Below are 20,322 nucleotides of genomic sequence, written 5' to 3'. Positions count from 1 at the left end.
AGGCCTGATGAGTAAGCGCTGCACCACTGAAGCAGTTACCCTTTTAGATTCAGGAGGAGTGACGTAACGCGCTGCGCTGGGTCCAATCCTAAAGCTGGAGCTGCACAGCACAAGCAGAAGAGAGCTGTGGTATAAGCATACTCTCATTTACATAATTGGACATTTGAATTTTGCTATTTTATGCCTTCCAATATATGTATGTATGTATGTATGTATGTATGTATGTATAGTTTGTCCTTTAAGTCTCAATACATAACTTTAGTGAAAAGGCATCTCTTTTGCTTTATACTAAATCAAATCACATTCATCAATGAATAAAGAAAATAACTTAAAATCTAAATTTTGAGGCATTTTCTTTATTCATTAATGTATTCAAATTATCCTTTTCTTTTCTTTTTTTACTCGGTGTAATATAGGTATCATAAAATTTATGTTCTGCAATCATGAAGTCTTCCTCTGGTAACAACAGCTGATTGCAGGGGCTCCCAGTAGTGAGACACTTTCCCAGAATTAGCTTGTCTATGGGAGACTAACCATCTTAAAAGATGTTGTCCCTATTTGACTATCCCATTTAGGCAGAAATTTATACACATTATAGGTTGTTGATGCCTACAATCATATTTGTACTATATGAAGTTTCAACTAAAATTGCTTAGTGGGTGACTCTTGTATAAATTTGGAAAGTATTCAAACTCCACACAGATGGTGAACTGAACAGAACTAAACCTATAAACTCAGTGCTGCCAAGTAACTTTGTTAGCAATGGTGCCACATTGGCTCTAAGAACAAGTAGCTTCAAGTCCTGCATGGTAAAATCCTGTGAGCTTTTATGAATCAATCATTTTTTGAAATTATTAGGCATAGTAGGTATTCATGGAATGTTGTATTTTTAGTTTCAACTTTCAACTCTGGGCATATAGGGTGCGAACGTATGCGCTAATTCATTAAAATGATAGCATATATTAACTTTCTTTATTGCCAATCAATACACCACAGTGCTGAACTGTTAATGAATTAAAGCCATTTTATTGTTACTTCTTCTTAAAGCAAGACTTTAAAGAAAATGCTGACCGGAGCCACATAGAAACCACACTAAAGATTTCTTCCTTTATTTTTTAAATTCCTTCCAATAAGGTTGAAGTTATTGGTCTATTGTATCATAAATTAAAAAAGTTATAAATTATATTCATACATCATATTAATATTATTTACACTCCCATGCACTGTAGATTCAGTCTTTCACTTATATAGGAGCTAATGCAGAGAAGAACTGGTGTACTAACAATCAATTATATATGAGGACAACGGCAATCATACAGCCTGTTCAACTGCAATGGGGGAGGGGAACTACTCTGGCCACAAGGGGGTTTTAAAACTAGTGCCCTGCACTCCTGTTCCCGATGGCCTCATTCACATCTGTCATATCCGTCATAGAAGCAGAGCAACGAAAATACCAGACACAGCGGTTCCGTTGCACTATGGACACCACCAGCGGCCGATGAAACCCATTGGCTTTAATGGGTACCATTACGTTTCTGCCGGGATGTCCTTGGTTTTACTGGAAGCAAAAGCGTAGGATGCATAGCTATTATTTCTGAAAATTTGCCCGGATCTGCGAAGGAGGGTCCCAACGGAGCCTCCAACGCAGATATGAATAGGGCCTGATGCCTACTCATACTCTCCATGGGTCTCTCATAGAATACTCTGACACTTCATCATTCCAGTCAGCCAATCACAAATACTCCATGATTGCTTGTGCTGCTCTGTGATTGGCTAATAACAGATCATTTAGTATCTGTGTGTCTGAGAAGTCTACAGCTGGATTAGCAAGAAGGAGTCTTGCATTCTTCAGTACAGGGAATTAACCCCTACACTACGTTAGACCACCGGGAATGTTATCATTAACTTCTTAGCTGCCCTAGAGAACCACGGATGTTATCCATTGCTGCAGGAGAGAATAAAGTGTAGCTAAACGTTTGACAAACTTCTGACATGTCATAGTGACATGTCAGAAGTTTGGATTGGTGGGGTTCCGAGCACTGAGTCCCCCACCAATCTCTAGAATGAAGCAGCTGAAGCGCTCAGCCACTTCATGTCTGTTCGCCTTTTTCCGAAAAGCCGATGTGTCGGAATACGGGCTCATAGAGTCCGTACACTATATATTTATTTCCGGAAAAAGCCGAACAGACACAAAACGCTTCAGTTGCTTCGTTCTAGAGATTGGTGGGGGACTCAGTGCTCGAACCCCCAATAATCCAAACTTCTGACATGTCACTATGACATGTCAGAGGTTTGTCAAACGTTTAGCTCGATTTTAAGATTACAAGTCTAACCATTTTCCAATTCAATAACAGCAAAAATTATTAATTTTTAAAGTCATTATTTATTTTAAATTTTGGAAGCCGTAAGTAGCGGGTATTTTGGTGAAAGGGGGTCCATACACTGTTTTTGCACAGGGGCCCTTAGTTATCTGTGTCTGCCCCGATGAGGCGTATAGTTATCACTCTAATCTGGTTATTTAAAAAATATATATATATTTGGGATATTATATATTTTTTTTTCATATACATTTGATATATTTTTGAATATATGTATATATATATATATATATATATAGTTTTGTTATTTCATAACACAATATTATACTATTTTATTCTTGTATTTAGAGGTAATTTTAATGATTTTGCAATTTGTCAGCTCTTATTTGAAGAGTGGTGTATAATACTAGACTGAAGCATTGCAGCAGGCGAGCGCTTGACGACTATATGAGAAAATTAATCACTCATCTAAGACTGTAGCATTCCAAAATGTGGAAGCTTCTCTGTGTAAAACAAAGACCCCTATTTTCATGGTTGTTGGACCGACCTTGGACTTGAAAGCATCTTTGACATGGCATGAAATCACAAGAGCAGCAGCACCAGATGCCAGTCACATTTTAATTTGGTTTCTTGCATCTGCCAAATCATTCCAGTGAAGCGGCACTGCTGGAACTAGAGGACAAGCTTGTACTCATTTAATGGGATACTGTTGGCTGGAAGGAATAAATTGGACATGAAAAACCTTGCCAGTGGGGAAATATATTTTCTTAAAAATAAAGGAAAATATATTTGCATTAAATGTGTTCATTATAATTTATTATATAAAATCAGTAAACATTTTTTCCATGAATTCACGTTCATTCATCCATCAGTATTTTAATCAGACTAAAGCCGTCTGTTTTTTATCCTCCAGATGTAGAGCATGAGGCAACTAACTCTTGAATCAGCAACTAAATAGCTACAAGTTGTCGTCTCGTGATTTAAATCCACATATTCTGGATAATAAGCAGTGAAAACCAGTAGGCAAAAAGCAGGATAACTGTGAATAAATAAACATAAAGCATCGACTAACATTACACAGAGCATTAAACAAGACAATTTGTGGTCTTGCCTTTGGATACAAGGTAAAAATGCTGGGGGGGACGACTTAATTGGACCCTTAGGATATAATCGTATAAGGCAGATTTTCTGTGACTTTCCCATTCATCTGAATGGGGCCTGCAGAAATCCATGCACCTTCTGCAGGAACAATCTCATTCAGATGGATTGAACAGATTTTTTGTTGCACCTTTCTAGTTAAAGTGGTTTACGGTGCTCTCCAAAACACAAAGGGGGGAATTTTTCAACCTTTCTGCATTGCAAATTGCAAGTCTTGTGAAAAGAGGGCATGGCTTCACAAAAGAGCCATAATTATTATTCCCACCTCACAGTTCCTCTTCTCCCCCTCCATGTCCCTTCAGGCTCCCTCAGCGTGCGGCAGCTCATACAGGGTCCTGATGTCAGGCAGCGGTACGGTGCCAAATGAAAGAGAAAGGGTGTCACGTAAAAACAAGGAGCGTAGCAAAAGGCACATGGGCCCCACGTCCAACTGGTCTTTACACTTATTTCAACTGCATTGCTGGGTCCCTTCAGTGACCCATCGATGAAACACTAAAGCCAGGCACCGTGCAAGGGTCTTAAAAGATCAGTGGGAACAAGTCCTAAGACATATGTTTTGCCCCCACATGATAATAGTGCCCCTGTCTGCCCCAAAAAGTAGTAATATCCCTTTGTGACCCCAAAAATAATAATATCCCTTTGTGACCCCACAAAGTAAATGTGCCCTAAAGTAATAATACCCTCTGTAGTGTGTCTGCAACGACCGCCACCCCTTTGTAGCAAAGACGTAATAGGGACACTTCTTACGCTGTCTGCCCCTATTTAAACCAAGGGACAAATATTATTTTACCACTGTTCTGCCTGATACAAAGCAGCATGTGGCAGCATGGGTAGCTCAGCAGCAGAAGGAAGTGCATGTGTTTGGCAGTGTGAAGATCCAAGAACCGTACAGCATGTATCAAAGGTATGCAGGCAGTTTTGCTTGCTAGGAGATGTAGTCCACTAGTTCATTAGGCAAATGGGATGAGATTAAAAACATAAAAGTTAATTAGGTAATTGACCTTTAATTCAGCTCTATACTAGTTATATACAGACAATATTATATTTTTTCATTATACTGTTAAAAAAACTTTAATGATAACAAAAGAAAAATATTTTATAAAGATGCAAGATTCTATATTTGAGATATACTAGTATAGTAAATCTTAGGGTTTTTTATGGCTGATTTAGTGAGTTTTTAGTCGTATGTTAACAAATGTCTTTGTATTCCAAACGAATAATCAGTGGATGTTTTACATTTCGTGAAAACATCCGGCAATTACAACTAAAATGGACATCAGAGTACATGATGGACCAATTAAAAGCATAGCTCTCTTTCTGTTCACTTGACTTAGTTGTTTAGCAATTTCTCAACCTGCCAGCAGCACCTGTGCCTCGAATGTTTACCTGGGTAAAGCATACAGTACCTATAATATACTGCAATATGCCGCTGGAACATGAAGTCATACTGCAACTAACAGATCCCCCCCAATCATTTTGTATATGTAATTTAATTATGAGTGCAATACAGTGATCCTTTTAGTTCATGATCTCCTAATGTTATTTATTATTTTGCTATGCATGTGAGTATTCAAATTATATTATATTACAAATCAATTGTTTTATTAAATCTTTTTCTTTAGTATTGTCTCAATAGATTTAGTAATATATTAAAGCGTAGGGATAGGTACTTAAAAATCCTTTACCCATTAGAACTGTAGGAACTTCAAAATAATCTTAATCAAGGATATTTAATAAAAATTAAAGGGTATGTCCTATTAGAGCATATGGACATCATAGAGGAAACTTTCCTCTTTTAGTCAGAGCGTATAGACACTAATAATAATCCGCTCTCGCCCTGGCATATCCATCCTATTTATTTTATAGACAGCCATTCATTTGAATGCCTGGCATCTAATACAATGTTTGGCTACTACTATAGGTATGGCTGGTTGCAGCCCCCTATGACAAAATCTGATTGTGAGATTTTTGAAGTTCACATGCATCGCTGGGCCAGCTTTATTCTTAAACCGGTTGTCTTTAAATCCTCATTGGACAACTCACACTGCATGTAAAATTTATTCTCTGCTACACTATACAACATGGACATCAACAAAAAAAATTCTGGGTATTGTAGTGTATTTTTCCTTAGCAAGCATATGACTCATGAGCCAAATATACAGGATGTCCTGTCATTTAAAGGTGATATAGTACATACATTTATTATTTGGCTCATTAGTGGTCGGTTGAAGAAAATACACAAATTTTCCACTTGCCGGGTGCCCAGTTGCAGGGTCGATCTATGATTTTCATCTTCAATATGGTGTGTAAAAATGACAATCTTTTATATAGCCCTTGCAGGTATGATTTTTAAATGTCATAATGTGTGCAAAATTAAATGGTCTGTACAGAACTAAGGGAGCCAGGCTAGAAATATGAGAGGTGTGACTCCTGAATGATAATCATCATGCTTAAAATGTCACATAAAATGTTTGGGATTAACACAACTTGTTAAACATCTTTAGCCTCCTAAAGCTTGCCATGTATTACTTATGCTCGATACATCGAGTAGAAGAAACTGGAATTTTGTCATTTATGTTACTGAGAGGAATGCAATGCTACTATTAGGGTATATTCACATGCAGCAGATTTGTTGCATACTGAAACTCCATCCCATACATTTGAATGGGTTTGCTTTTGCAACATGTGCATGGATTTCTGCAATAAATCTGCTGCGTATGAATATTCTGTTAGATATTATAGAATAAATTCAGCATGTAAGTGGTTACCAATTATATCATCTTGATATTTTATAGTAGGGGCTACATGTATATTTTTTTTGTTTACAAAACACCCACCACAGACCTTCTTTGTGCTTCCTCTTCAAACTTCCCGCTTCCTCTCTAGAAAGAGGGCATGTAGTAGCTGAAGTATGTATTAGGGAATAATGATTTGCCCCAAAAATAGTTTTATCTACATTGCCCAATAACATTGCCCGTCAATGTTCTCCATTTAACACCTCCAGTCACAGTGCCCTTCATAACACCGCCAGTCATAGGGCTCCTCATAACACCGCTAGTCATAGTGCTCCTCATAACACCGCCAGTCATAGTGCTCCTCATAACACTGCCAGTCATAGTTCTCCTCATAACACCGCCAGTCATAGTGCTCCTCATAACACTGCAGTCATAGTGCTCCTCATAACACCGCCAGTCATAGTGCTCCTCATAACACCGCTAGTCATAGTGCTCCTCATAATACCGCCAGTCATAGTGCTCCTCATAACACTGTCAGTCATAGTTCTCCTCATAACACCGCCAGACATAGTGCTCCTCATAACACTGCCAGTCATAGTGCTTCTCATAACATCGCCAGTCATAGCGCTCCTCATAACACCGCCAGTCATAGTGCTCCACATAACACTGCAGTCATAGTGCTCCTCATAACACCGCCAGTCATAGTGCTCCTCATAACACTGCAGTCATAATGCTCCTCATAACACCGCCAGTCATAGTGCTCCTCATAACACCGCCAGTCATAGTGCTCCTCATAACACTGCCAGTCATAGTTCTCCTCATAACACCGCCAGACATAGTGCTCCTCATAACACTGCCAGTCATAGTTCTCCTCATAACACCGCCAGACATAGTGCTCCTCATAACACTGCCAGTCATAGTGCTTCTCATAATACCGCCAGTCATAGTGCTCCTCATAGCACCGCCAGTCCTAGTGCACCCCTCAAGTCTACTAGTCACAGCACTTCTTAAAACATTTCCTGCCACAGTGTCTCCAACACCGCCAGCCACAGTTTTCCCCATAAGACCCAAAGTCACAGCATTTCCCATAACACCACCAGCCACAATGTTCCCCATAATACTGCCAGCCACAGTGCTCTCCATTACTCTGCCAATCACAGTTCTTCTTATTACACCGCTACTTAAACTGCTCCTTATAACCCAGCATCATGGGTTTCTTCCATTATAATTAGCAGACACTATTCCAAGCAATGGTTTCCATAGAACCCATCAACGCTGCCATTCTCAATGCCCTACAGCTATTGCCATGCACAAATACATGCAGCTACAGTCCCCTATAATGATCACACTCCCCATGTACAGCAAATGACTACATGTATTGTTTACATTGAAAGAAAAGTCCCCTACCCATTTCTTTGCTTCTAATTAAACATATTTTAAACATCTTAAAGGTTTAAACATTGTATCAATTTATAATATAAGACAATTTGATGTAGGCCTTTATTGTTAGTGATATAATTCATATGTAATATTCTAATATATGCAGGTTTTACAGCTAATAACTATAATAGACATGTTGGTTCAAGGAGATATATTTGGCCTTTATGTTATAGTACTATTAGAATTCATTGTGTGACCGAGAAATATAATATGCTCCGGCGTTTTGTACACCTTAACTATTGATTTAAATTCAGAGTCAGACATGTATTTATTTCTATGTGATTGCCCCCAGTTCGTCACAACAGAATGATACTGAAATCCTGCATTCAAGCAACCCATGCATTTATTCAGAAACATGCTTGGATTTTGTCCTGGCTCTATTTAACGGCCAAAAATTTATGCTATAATTTTCTCTGTATAAACATTAACACATTTCCTGATTAAAGGTCAATTTATTCCTTTTTTTTTATTATTGTGTGAATGGAAAAAACATGGTGGAAAATATACTTAATACATTACTGTTGATTAATTAATACAAAACATAGTTGCAAGCTCTGCGAATGACTAGAAAATATTCTAATCATTTTAGATAGTCATCCAAAACTGCAACCCACACAGAAAACACACAAAAACATGAACATTTAAGTTTAGGAAATAATTTTATTTCAAGTTTGTTTTTTGTTTTTTTTCAATAATGCAGCACGAACTGGTGTAATTTACTTGCAATAATTATATTCTTTCATTACACCTTGTAGCCATTCATTTGTTCACTCACTCATATAGTGTTGTTTGTTTGAAGTTCCAATAGGGCATTGTTGGCTGCTATGGTGCATACATGAACTTACGCATGTGACTTGCATTGAAATCAATTATTCTATATAGGGTAAAAAGCCTAAAGCAATATTAGTGGCATACATAAAAGAGAGGGGCCCCATAGCAAAGATCAAAATGAGCCTGCCTATTATGGTTTATGGTTTTGCCACCCAGGATGTAAGGGCCTGGTGTTTGTTTCCCCCTCCACAGTTTTTCCATGATCATTGGCCAATACCCCACCCCTTGTTTGCTCACAATGCAGTTCCTTGGAGAGGGAAGTCCTTCACAAGTTATCACCACCCAATAGCAAAGGGGATAAGATTGACTCTCCAAGGGCCCCATAGTAACCGCATGGTCTGTCTCTATGCAACGTACAACCCTAAGCAAAACAGTGTGTGTATGTATATATATATATATATATATATATATATATATATATATATATATATGTGTATATATATATGTGTGCATATATGATGTGTGTGTATATATATATATTTATATATATAAATATATATATATATATATAATGTGTGTGTGTATGTGTATATATATATATATATATATATATATATATATATACAGTGAAGGAAATAAGTATTTGATCCCTTGCTGATTTTGTAAGTTTGCCCACTGTCAAAGACATGAACAGTCTAGAATTTTTAGGCTAGGTTAATTTTACCAGTGAGAGATAGATTATAATTAAATAAAAACAGAAAATCACATAGTCAAAATTATATATATTTATTTGCATTGTGCACAGAGAAATAAGTATTTGATCCCTTTGGCAAACAAGACTTAATACTTGGTGGCAAAACCCTTGTTGGCAAGCACAGCAGTCAGATGTTTTTTTGTAGTTGATGATGAGGTTTGCACACATGTTAGATGGAATTTTGGCCCACTCCTCTTTGCAGATCATCTGTAAATCATTAAGATTTCGAGGCTGTTGCTTGGCAACTCGGATCTTCAGCTCCCTCCATAAGTTTTTGATGGGATTAAGGTCTGGAGACTGGCTAGGCCACTCCATAACCTTAATGTGCTTCTTTTTGAGCCACTCCTTTGTTGCCTTGGCTGTATGTTTCGGGTCATTGTCGTGCTGGAAGATCCAGCCACGAGCCATTTTTAATGTCCTGGTGGAGGGAAGGAGGTTGTCACTCAGGATTTGACTGTACATGGCTCCATCCATTCTCCCATTGATGCGGTGAAGTAGCCCTGTGCCCTTAGCAGAGAAACACCCCCAAAACATAATGTTTCCACCTCCATGCTTGACAGTGGGGACAGTGTTCTTTGGGTCATAGGCAGCATTATTCTTCCTCCAAACACGGCGAGTTGAGTTAAAGCCAAAGAGCTCAATTTTAGTCTCATCTGACCACAGCACCTTCTCCCAATCACTCTCAGAATCATCCAGATGTTCATTTGCAAACTTCAGACGGGCCTGTACATGTGCCTTCTTGAGCAGGGGGACCTTGCGGGCACTGCAGGATTTTAATCCATTGCTGCGTAATGTGTTACCAATGGTTTTCTTGGTGACTGTGAAGAGTGGGAGAAGAGGGTTGCATTGACAATCCAACACAATGGGCAGCACTTTGAACACATTTTATAAGTGGTCAGAAACTTGTAAATAACTCATGAAAGAATAAAGTAACATTAAAACCAAACACACCATTGTTTTTCTTGTGAAATTCTCGATAAGTTTGATGTGTCACATGACCCTCTTCCCATTGAAAAAACGAAAGTTGGATACAAAATGGCCAACTTCAAAATGGTCGCCATGGTCAACACCCAGCTTGAAAAGTTTCCCCCCTCCCATATACTAATGTGCCACAAAGAGGAAGTTAATATCACCAACCATTCCCATTTTATTTAGGTGTATCCATATAAATGGCCCACCCTGTATATATAAAAAGGTGTGTGTATATATATATATATATATATATATATATATATAATGTGTGTGTATATATATGTGTATATCTATATATATATATATATACACACAGATATACATACATATATACTAGTATATATATACTAGTCCTCCTCAATTAATTAGAATATCATCAAAAAGTTAATTTATTTCTGTAATTCAATTAAAAAAGTGAAGCTTATATATTATATAGATTCATTACACACACACAGTGATCTATTTCCAGTGTTTTTTTTCTTTTAATGTTTATAATTACGGCTAACAGATAATGAAAACCCAAAATTTAGCATCTCAGAAAATTAGAAAATTAGAATATTATATAAGCCCAGTTTCAAAAATGATTTTTAATACCGAAATTTTGGCCTACTGAAAAGTATGTACAGTATATGCACTCAATACTTTGTCAGGGCTCCTTTTTCATGAATTACTGCATTAATGCAGCGTGGCATGGAAGCGATCAGACGCTGGCATTGTGGTATTATGGAAGCCTAAGTTGTTTTAATAGCGGCCTTCAGCTCGTCTGCATTGTTGGGTCTGGTGTCTCACATCTCCCTCTTGACAATACCCAATAGATTCTCTATGGGGTTTAGGTCAGGCGAGTTTGCTGGCCAATCAAGCACAGTGATAATGTGGTTATTAAACCAGGTATTGGTACTTTTGGCAGCGTGGGCAGGTGCCAAGTCCTGCTGGATAATGAAATCAGCATCTCCATAAAGCTTGTCAGCAGAGGGAAGCATGAAGTGCTCTAAAATTTGCTGGTAGACGCTGCGCTGACTCTGGACTTGATCTAACACAGTGGACCAACACCAGCAGAGGACACGGCTCCCCAAACCATCACTGACTGTGGAAACTTCACACTGGACTGCAAGCAACATGGATTGACACCTCTCCACTCCTCCTCCAGGCTCTGGGACCTTGATTTCCCAATGAAATGCAAACTTACTTTCATCTGAAAACAGGACTTTGGGCAATGAGCAACAGACCTGTCCTTGTAAAGGCTTAGGAAACCTTTGCAGGTGTTTTGTGTTGATTAGCTGATTAGAGTGTGACACCATGAGTCTACAATCTTCAACTTTTACCTAATATGGTCATTTTCTGAAAGACTCAATTTTGGGTTTTTATTAACTTTTAGCCATAATCATCAACATTAAAAGAAAAAAAAAATGCTGGAAATAGATAACTGTGTGTGTAATGAATCTATATAATATATGAGTTTCACTTTTTGAATTGAATTACTGAAATAAATTAACTTTATGATGATATTCCAATTCATTGAGAAGGACTAGTGTATGTATGTGTATATATATATGTATGTATATATATATATATATACATATATATATATATATATATATATATATATATATATATATATGGAGAACCATTTAGAAATCTGTATATACCGTAAATGGGAAGAGAGAAATAAAATAGAGTGAAATAGCGTTTGAATTGACTTCTTTAAACTGCAAACATTTACTTTATCCTATGCCCATCAGCAAATAAAAGTAATTTAATTATAACAAAAAATGAACTTCATGATTAGTTCTGTATTGTGATTTTTTATAATTATATTTTTTATTCGAGAATGTTAAAAAACATCTGAAAAGATTTGTTCAGAATTTTCTAACAGATAGATATACCCTTTCTAGAGTTTAATGGGGATGTGAGTCACTTCTCTATAGCACATAGTCCGAGAGAGGTCAGGAATAACGGTTTCTAATAAAATTTAGAATAGTGGCATATATGTCTGAATTACCTCAGTGTTTTTTTTGTTAGACACTACTTTCCTAACCGAGGATATGGCCTGAAGAGTAGACAGTGTAGGTGAAAACTGGGAGTTAAAGCCAGGGTTGGTTAGTAATTAAAGTTTGATGTTCTGTTTTTAAACAATAATTTTCAATATGTACCAAACTTTTGGAAAGGTCATTGGCCCAGTGTAAACGTAGCTAATAACTAGACTAGTTGCCCTGTAATATTGAAAGATAGATGGGAAATGGAGCACCCTGAGTATGTCCGTCTTGACCCTTGTTTTTTTTCTTGTTCCATGGGTAATGTTAAATTACCTTTTGCAGTTATTTTATATAAGGGATGGGAAGTGCATAGCGATATTGTGGATAAATAAAGGATTTTGGGGAGAATAATTATTTTTATAGCCACAATTTTCCCCAATCAAGAAATCCCATGGGTTTTAAGATTGGACAGGTCATTCTTTAATTTTCTTCAAAAGGCGGCCAAAATTCACCACAAGTTAATTTGATGTCAGAAATGTCAGTTTAATTCCTAGGTGAGGTAACGCACATAGGACCCACTTAAAATCCTATATATTGGAAAGACGGCTAGAATTTTTCTGCTCGAGACCTGGGTTTGGGATTTAGATATGTTTATCGCATAGCAAGATGTTGCTCTCAATTTTTGTATTATCACCATGTCTAAGAGGATAAAGTTTACCAGGTCTGTAAGAGCTATTAGGACATCATCTGTGAATAAATCTACGTGGTGCTCTTTGCCATCAATATTAATACCTGAGATATAATTTGCGTTTCTGGTATGTTTACCTAAGGGTTAAAAAGGCAAAGGTAAGGGGGACATGGGGTCACCTTTTGTTTGTTTCATTAGAACTGGGAACTTTTTGGACAAAAAATTTGTAGTGGCATTTGGTACGAATTATCACTCCACTCAAACTTTTTATTTTGCGTTTAAAACACACAAAAAATGTTTTTCCATGCATGTAGAGTGGCGTCTATTATTTAGTATCATTTTGTACTTTTTTTTTTTTGGTGTTTTTGAAATTCTATAGAGAAGCCCATGGAGAAAAACGCCAGAAATAACACTGCTATATAGGTAGGCATTCTCATTTCACTATATTTAAATTAACATCTGGCTCCAGAGTATTTGACCAAATTCCTAATTAGGAATGAGTGTTTTTGATTCTCCAAGTAGGAAGCAGGGGGAGGGAAAATATCTTACCATACAGTCTGTGCACCCACTAAGGCTTCGTTATCATCTGCGTCAGGGCTCCATTCCGATGTTCCGTCTGAGCTTTCCATCAGAACGGAACCCTGACTGAGACAAACGGAAACCATGGGGACGATTTGCCTGAATGAATACCGTAGTCGACTATGGCATTTATTCCGTCAAAATGATGGAACCCTTGCACAACTGACACAAACGGAAACCATTGGTTTCCGTTTGCATCACCATTGATTTCAATGGTGATGGATGCGGAGCAAATGGTTTCCGTTTGTGTCAGTTGTGCAAGGGTTCCATCATTTTGACGGAATAAATACCATAGTCGACTACGGTATTCATTCAGGCAAATCGTCCCCATGGTTTCCGTTTGTCTCGGTCAGGGTTCCGTTCTGACGGGAAGCTCCGACCGAACGTCAGAACGGAAACCTGACGCAGATGTGAACGAAGCCTAATATAGCATTGATACATCATCATCTAGATTCCCTTTTGTTTCTAAATAGTACCCTATACTCAGACTTTCACTCTATGTGATTGGATGGAGTCCGTGACAATTCCCATGCCTATGATAAGCATTGTATACTGAATCAGAAACCAATTTGAACAATTACTATTAATACAATGTTTAATGCAATAATATATAAATAAATGACATCTGTATACATTTCTAAAAGAAGAATTTCCTTTTCTTTTTGTGTACAAATGATTTTTCAGTTCCATAATATAAGGAATGCTAAGTGCAATTCTTAAACTAAAGTCATAGAAATTCACATTACATGGTGCCGCTTATGTATATGTATTTAATGCATCAGCTTACCCTTCTGTCAAGGGCGAAGAATATGGTATTCTGTACTACACTGTGATAGATTAAAAAACGCTGATTATTTTCCTTTGGTGTCCTTTAAAACTGCTTGTCTCGTTGTTCTGATTCCTGTTGTAAATATGTTTTCTTCTTATTTCCATTTTTATACAGTATTCTGTATTCTTGGCCAACTAATTATTAGTATTGTTACTTAAGGTAAATATACTGTCATTTATTCTGCATGAAATCACAGTTGTGAATAGTACTAGTCAGTGATGTCACTAGTGTAGAGGTGACACGCTAAGAGGGCAGACTGAGATGCTGATTGGCTGACAGCAAGGAGGTCAGGTAAGGCATTAGAATTTGGAAACTTGAGGGAAAGTGTAGTGAGTACAGTGTCATAGTTTTCTGTTCTAACTCTAATACCTCTTATGATTTATGTATATTTTCCTTATAGTTATTGAAGCCATGAAGCCCATCAAGTTTAACAGATGGGGTTTACCTGAAATTGAAACTGAGACTATGGCAACCAGCGAACCTGGCGTATATGCCGGAGGCGACCTTGCTGGTTTGGCTAATACCACTGTTGAATCTGTTAATGATGGGAAGCAAGCATCTTGGTACATTCACAAATACATACAGGTTTGCCATCATTCTTTTATATGTTGGAGTAGATCACAAGAGATATATTGAGATATACATCATAGGAGAAACCCTTAATGTCCGCTTCTAAAAAAACAAAACACTACACTCACCCAAAATGAATTTGGCATAGGGTGGGTAGCACATTCTATAATCTATATTCTGGCCATGATATGTTGAATCCTTTGCTTGACTCTTATGCCAAACCTCAACCCTACTGTAAAAGTGACCGCACTGCTGTCTTCTGGGGAATCTCTGACCAACACTTAACCTTTATTAAAGATATGTCTATTATCTTTTATATAAAACTACCTAATGCTCTCAACAGTAAAGGTGAAAAATGTATATTATCACTACCTGAATGAACGATTAACATTTCTTTATCAGTGTTTATTAAGAAATGGGCACTGTAGCCAATTTTATTAGAAGAGGCTTCGGCAGGTAGATCAGATGCTAGATATGAAGTGTCAGGAGAGCATATTGTCGCCAAACTCCAAGCTATTCATTGACACCCCTTCTATCAAACAATACATAATACGCTGCCATAATTATTAGCAGGTGTCCCTACGCGTTTCTGCACCCCATATATCACGGGGTGTGTCCTCAGGTGTCAAACTTTTGTTAAATTTAATTGTCAGTCAGCATTGTTTTCATGCGATAGTGACTCCCCAGCATACACACAACGCTGGTATTTGTCTGCCAAATAAGATCATGTTCCCTTGAACTTTTTGATAAGGTGATCTGTGGGTTACAGTGGGACACTATTCCAAGAGCACGGATTCCACAGTGTGTGGTGCTCATGATTACACAATGCTGGGGATGCCTCACAATTGCCATATAATAGGACATTATTGAAGGTTCCAGCTCCCAGATATCCACTCATTTGGCCTTCTGCTATGTCTAATATGGCCAAAGGATCTGCAAAGCGCGTGTTCTCATATTAATCACAGTCTATTTCCTTTGAATAAACATTATGTAGGTTGGGTCAGGGGTGTATCTCGGGGTGAAGGGGTTGATAAGCATGTGACAAATGTGCTGGGTGTGAGGAGGGAGGGTGCTCCAACACGCCAGACTGGCTTGGCCAGGGTATTTAGATACAGGGCTAGAGCAGTAAACTGAATCTTTACCCCGGTTAAAGGAAAGTCTAGCTACAATTGTGTTGGGTTTCTCTAGCAATGTTCCGTTGTCTTTGCTCCAACACTAAGGTAAGCAAAAGAAGACATCAAGAGTAGCTCAAATAGAGTTTGGTAGAAGATATCCTATACTACATATTGACTATGTTGTTGTACGTAGAGATATACAGGTGACTTCTGTATGCTATGAACTGGTTATCAGGGATATATATACACTATAGTAGTATGGTTTTCATTTAAATTAAATATCGCAACAACACTTCCATTCAATCTCAGCTTAAGCCACTGCATAGCGTATTATATTTTTTCTAAGACACGTGGCAGAATTAATTTAGTCTTAGATAAAGTCTAATGAATTTGTGCAGATATCTTAGTGTGAATAATCCAGTGAGGTGAAAGTCAATTATGATAATTAATTATTGCTCCCTGGTGGCAGAAGCTATCGCACACATAGACGCCACTTCACAAACTTTATGCAATTTTCACTGAATATCATATCCCTTTTTTCATAGACAATTAAGCTAATAATATGGACAGGCCGCAATTTGTGTTTTTACTAGCCCAAGGTTTTAAATTCACTGAAATGTATAATTGTTTTAATGTATTTGAACAGGGATTATATGGAGTATCTGTTGCTGGCAAACCGGAGCTGCCATTATTCTACACATCTATTGATACCGTGGATATTAGTGTAGAAATGGCTGGATTGAAGTTTCTGAATCCTTTTGGGCTTGCAAGTGCTCCCCCAACTACTAGTGCCCCGATGATCCGTAGAGCCTTCGAGACCGGATGGGGTTTTGCTCTAACAAAGACGTTTTCTTTGGAAAAGGTAAATGATTTCTATTAGTATTTTCTAATATTGGATTATTTAATTAATTTATATATTCCTTGTCAAGCAGTGTTCTTTTAATGAGAAAACAATTACTTTAATTTCATGAAGGGAAAAAAATAAAACAATACACGAAAATGGTGATTGAGTTTAGTGCACCATAGCTGGTTCTTATTATTAAGTAAATAGCATAAGTAAAGGTTTAGGGTTTAAGTGTGCTAAAGTCTGTCTCAGCACCACAATCCCTTCCTAAACTGAAGCCGGCACAGCGATCAGCTTTTCGCCATGGTTCTGGCTTCATAACCCCCAGAGATCTGCTGTTATAGTTGGGGGAAACTCTCCAGTCTTTTTTTTATAGTGGGGGATCCAGAGCATTCCCCCTATAACTTTAAAATGGGTATGTGGACAAGGGTTGTCATAATGAGAACTCCTTTAAGGTATGTAGTTATCCCGAAAATTTTAGTATCAATATTGTTTTTGTCATACATTACGGTAGGAATAATGAAACCCCAGTAAAAAAAAAATCTGTTTCACTGCCCAAGATTTACGGCTCCTCAGTATGTACAGGCTCTGTTGGACTCTATATGTACAGGGATATTCTCCCCTAAAAGTATTGCTTCTAGGGGAGAATGTCTTCCTACAAGTGAAATTCAATGAAGCTGGTTTCGTAAGAAATTTGTCAAACAAAATCATTTGTACGCTAACGTTAAAATTTCACAGCTGTTGGTAGTTGGGAGGAAAATTGTGTAAAATGCTGATAAAGTCATCAAGATTTGGAGCATGTGCTATTTTGGTATCGTAGACAAATTTATACATGAGATCCCTAGTGGAAAGTTATAAGTTGGTCATTATATGTATTGTACATTAGGTACTCATTCTAAGGCTCTTTTCAGTCCACTACACTAATGCTTCCGGCAAAATGACGGGTCCGATGCACAACAGAGACAAACGGAAACCATGGGCACCGGATCCGTCACCATTGAAATCAATGGTGATGGAAACGGAAACCTCTGGTTTCCATCTGTGTCAGTTTGTGTCTGTTCAGGGTCCCGTTCTGACAGAAATCTCAGACGGAATGTCAGAACGGGACCCCAACGCAGATGTGAACAGAGCCTAAGTTGTGTGATGCATCCTGATACATTCTTTGCAAATTTACATAGTGTCAACAATTAACAAACAATACACACTTTTCAATTAAAGACAGTAGCAAGGCGACATTTTAGCAGTAACATAATGATAATTGCTTTAGAAATTAGAGGCTGTTGGAAAAACATATTCTACGGTTTGCATATTAATTTTCACATTAGAATTATCAATTGTTACAGCCCAGGAAAGGGCTTAAATCTATTGTTTAACCTACTAAGAAGAATTGACTTGAAAGAGCTCAGGTTTCCCAAGTTCCATACTAATGAGATTTTCTTTCCTTAGAATCCTAATGAAGAAACACATGATAGGCATTAATTTACCCATAACGTGTTGCAATTTTAATACCCTTCCGAATAAATCTGTGGATTATGTTAGGAAATACCATTCTCTAATTAGATACTTCTCACAGAAACCAAACAAAACCAATGTGTCTCTATTGAGGCATACGCAGGATAACATTTTCAATTGAGAAATTAAAGAGATACAACAGCAGGAGCTGTCACCGCATTGCAACTGTGTATTGATATTCATATGGCTCCTGACCTGCTGAGTTAAGTTTACGCATTGTCCGATTGGCAAGCAACTCTTGATCAATATTGCAATCAATGCTGAATTCAAAGATAAAAGTTTATTGTAATAGAATATTTGGCGTCTATGTGTAATAGTGTATCTCACTGCTCTTGTATCAAAAATACATAGCTGTCAAATGGAGTGAGCCTTTGGGTCACCCATGCGGAAGTAGCAGAGCATTTCGTTTAGATCACATAATGTTTGCTTTTATTTAGATGTTTTTTCCCCCTCTCTCGAGTGAACATGTAATTCTTATTAATCAGAGACATCTGCTTTAACTCTGCTGGTGACATGCATTGATTTGTATGGTTGTCACTTTCAATAATCTGCACAGGTTTTTTCATTACATGCACTCAGTGATGTGATTGCCCAGGCAAAGTTTCTTGCAGATCTCACGCTCTTATTTAATCTATTTTTTTTCCTGCCTTTCACCTCATTTAACCGCTACAAAAAATAGTGCTATGATTATGTGCAAATTTAATTGCACGCTAAAAAAATCTATACTTCAAGAATGCATTGAATCAGCAGTATTTTACGGAGCACAGCATTAAAGCAATAACCAAGTGAAGAAGAGAGAGAAAATGGAAGGTCTATTTACAGAGCGATATAGTCATTAAATTGTGTGCTGCGGTGGACTCCACATTAGCTGGAATAATGTATGATCATTGTTAAGTGGAGACGTGACTTACTGATCCATGAATAGATGTATATCAGATATATACTTTGCAGCATGGCAGGTACATAATGTGCATTATTTATAGCTTCCTAATATACCATTAGAAGACCATTTCCCTTAATAGTGTGACTTAGAAGAATAGGCCTGAGGATGATGTATCCGAGATTCCTCTGTAGGAAATTGGACCATTTTTGCACAAAGATCTTTTTTCTCTTCCTATTATGTTATTGTATTCTAGTTAGGTTTGCAGAATAGTTTTATGAATTGCTATGGAAAGGCAGGTCGTCCTGCAAGGCTCAGGCACAATAGATTCTTCTGCTCATATACAAAATGATGAGCTTGTTCACTAAGGAACAGTGGAAGACGACTGTGTGTAATAGAACCAGGCAGCAGAGCCTGCAGCACATGCAGAACCTTCAGACCACTTACCCTCTCTACTACCAAGGTCAATTTCTTTCATCTTGGAGTTATTTTATAAAGTAAAATATTACTTTGCTGCTTCATAAGAAAGGTGGTAGCTGTAGAGGTTTGGCTATGTTTCGAGGTTATATTTACATTGTACCTGGATGGGGGATAATCCAATGCAGCAAATAAACTGACCAGTTTTCTATCCAGGTTTTGTTATTATCATCAATGAATAGTATTAAATTCTTTAATATAAGTCCAATTCGATTCAATCTGAATAAATTTGCCGTGCGTCGTAAGTTCTCCGATTGCCCTGAAAACTTGTGTCTGACTCTCTGATGTCTTGTCTAAAGGGGTTAGCCACTTAATGTTTATTTCCACTAATGTATGGGAAACAGCATTAAATGCCACCTACTAATGCATAGCTATTTGAAGATCAGTGCCGATGTCTTCCTCTATGAAGCGCTGCCCCCTTGTTAGTCAGTGGCCTCTATTTACTAACATTGAACATGCGCTACTAGTTTCCCTTGCCGTGTGCAGTGTTGTCACTGGAGGCCGCCAATAGATGTGCCTGGTCACGTGCCCCTCCATCAGCTCGGTACTGTCCATGGAGAAGGCTGTACTAACAAAAGGGCTGCGCTTGAGCAGAAGACAATGGCGCTGATCTTCTAAAACGATATATTAATAAGTGGCACATAATGCTGTTTCCCACACATTATTGAAAATTAACATTAAGTGGCCAATCTCTTTAATGTCAAGCC

The 20,322-nt window shown here is 37.6% G+C and overlaps 1 protein-coding gene across 2 annotated transcripts in view; it reads left to right on the top strand.

Annotated features, from left to right (window-relative positions):
- DPYD (dihydropyrimidine dehydrogenase) overlaps nucleotides 1-20,322 on the top strand; it is a 751,325-nt gene that overhangs the window by 389,961 nt on the left and 341,042 nt on the right. For both annotated transcript variants that reach the window (XM_075833172.1, XM_075833173.1), the window contains exons 12-13: nucleotides 14,618-14,802; nucleotides 16,549-16,764. In XM_075833172.1, the coding sequence (XP_075689287.1) occupies nucleotides 14,618-14,802; nucleotides 16,549-16,764 (401 nt within the window). The remainder of the gene's footprint in view (nucleotides 1-14,617; nucleotides 14,803-16,548; nucleotides 16,765-20,322) is intronic.

This window comes from Rhinoderma darwinii, chromosome 7 (genome assembly GCF_050947455.1).
Source record: "Rhinoderma darwinii isolate aRhiDar2 chromosome 7, aRhiDar2.hap1, whole genome shotgun sequence".
NCBI lineage: Eukaryota > Metazoa > Chordata > Amphibia > Anura > Rhinodermatidae > Rhinoderma > Rhinoderma darwinii.
The sequence above is the reverse complement of the archived record's forward strand: the minus strand, read 5'-3'. Positions and strand labels throughout refer to the sequence as shown.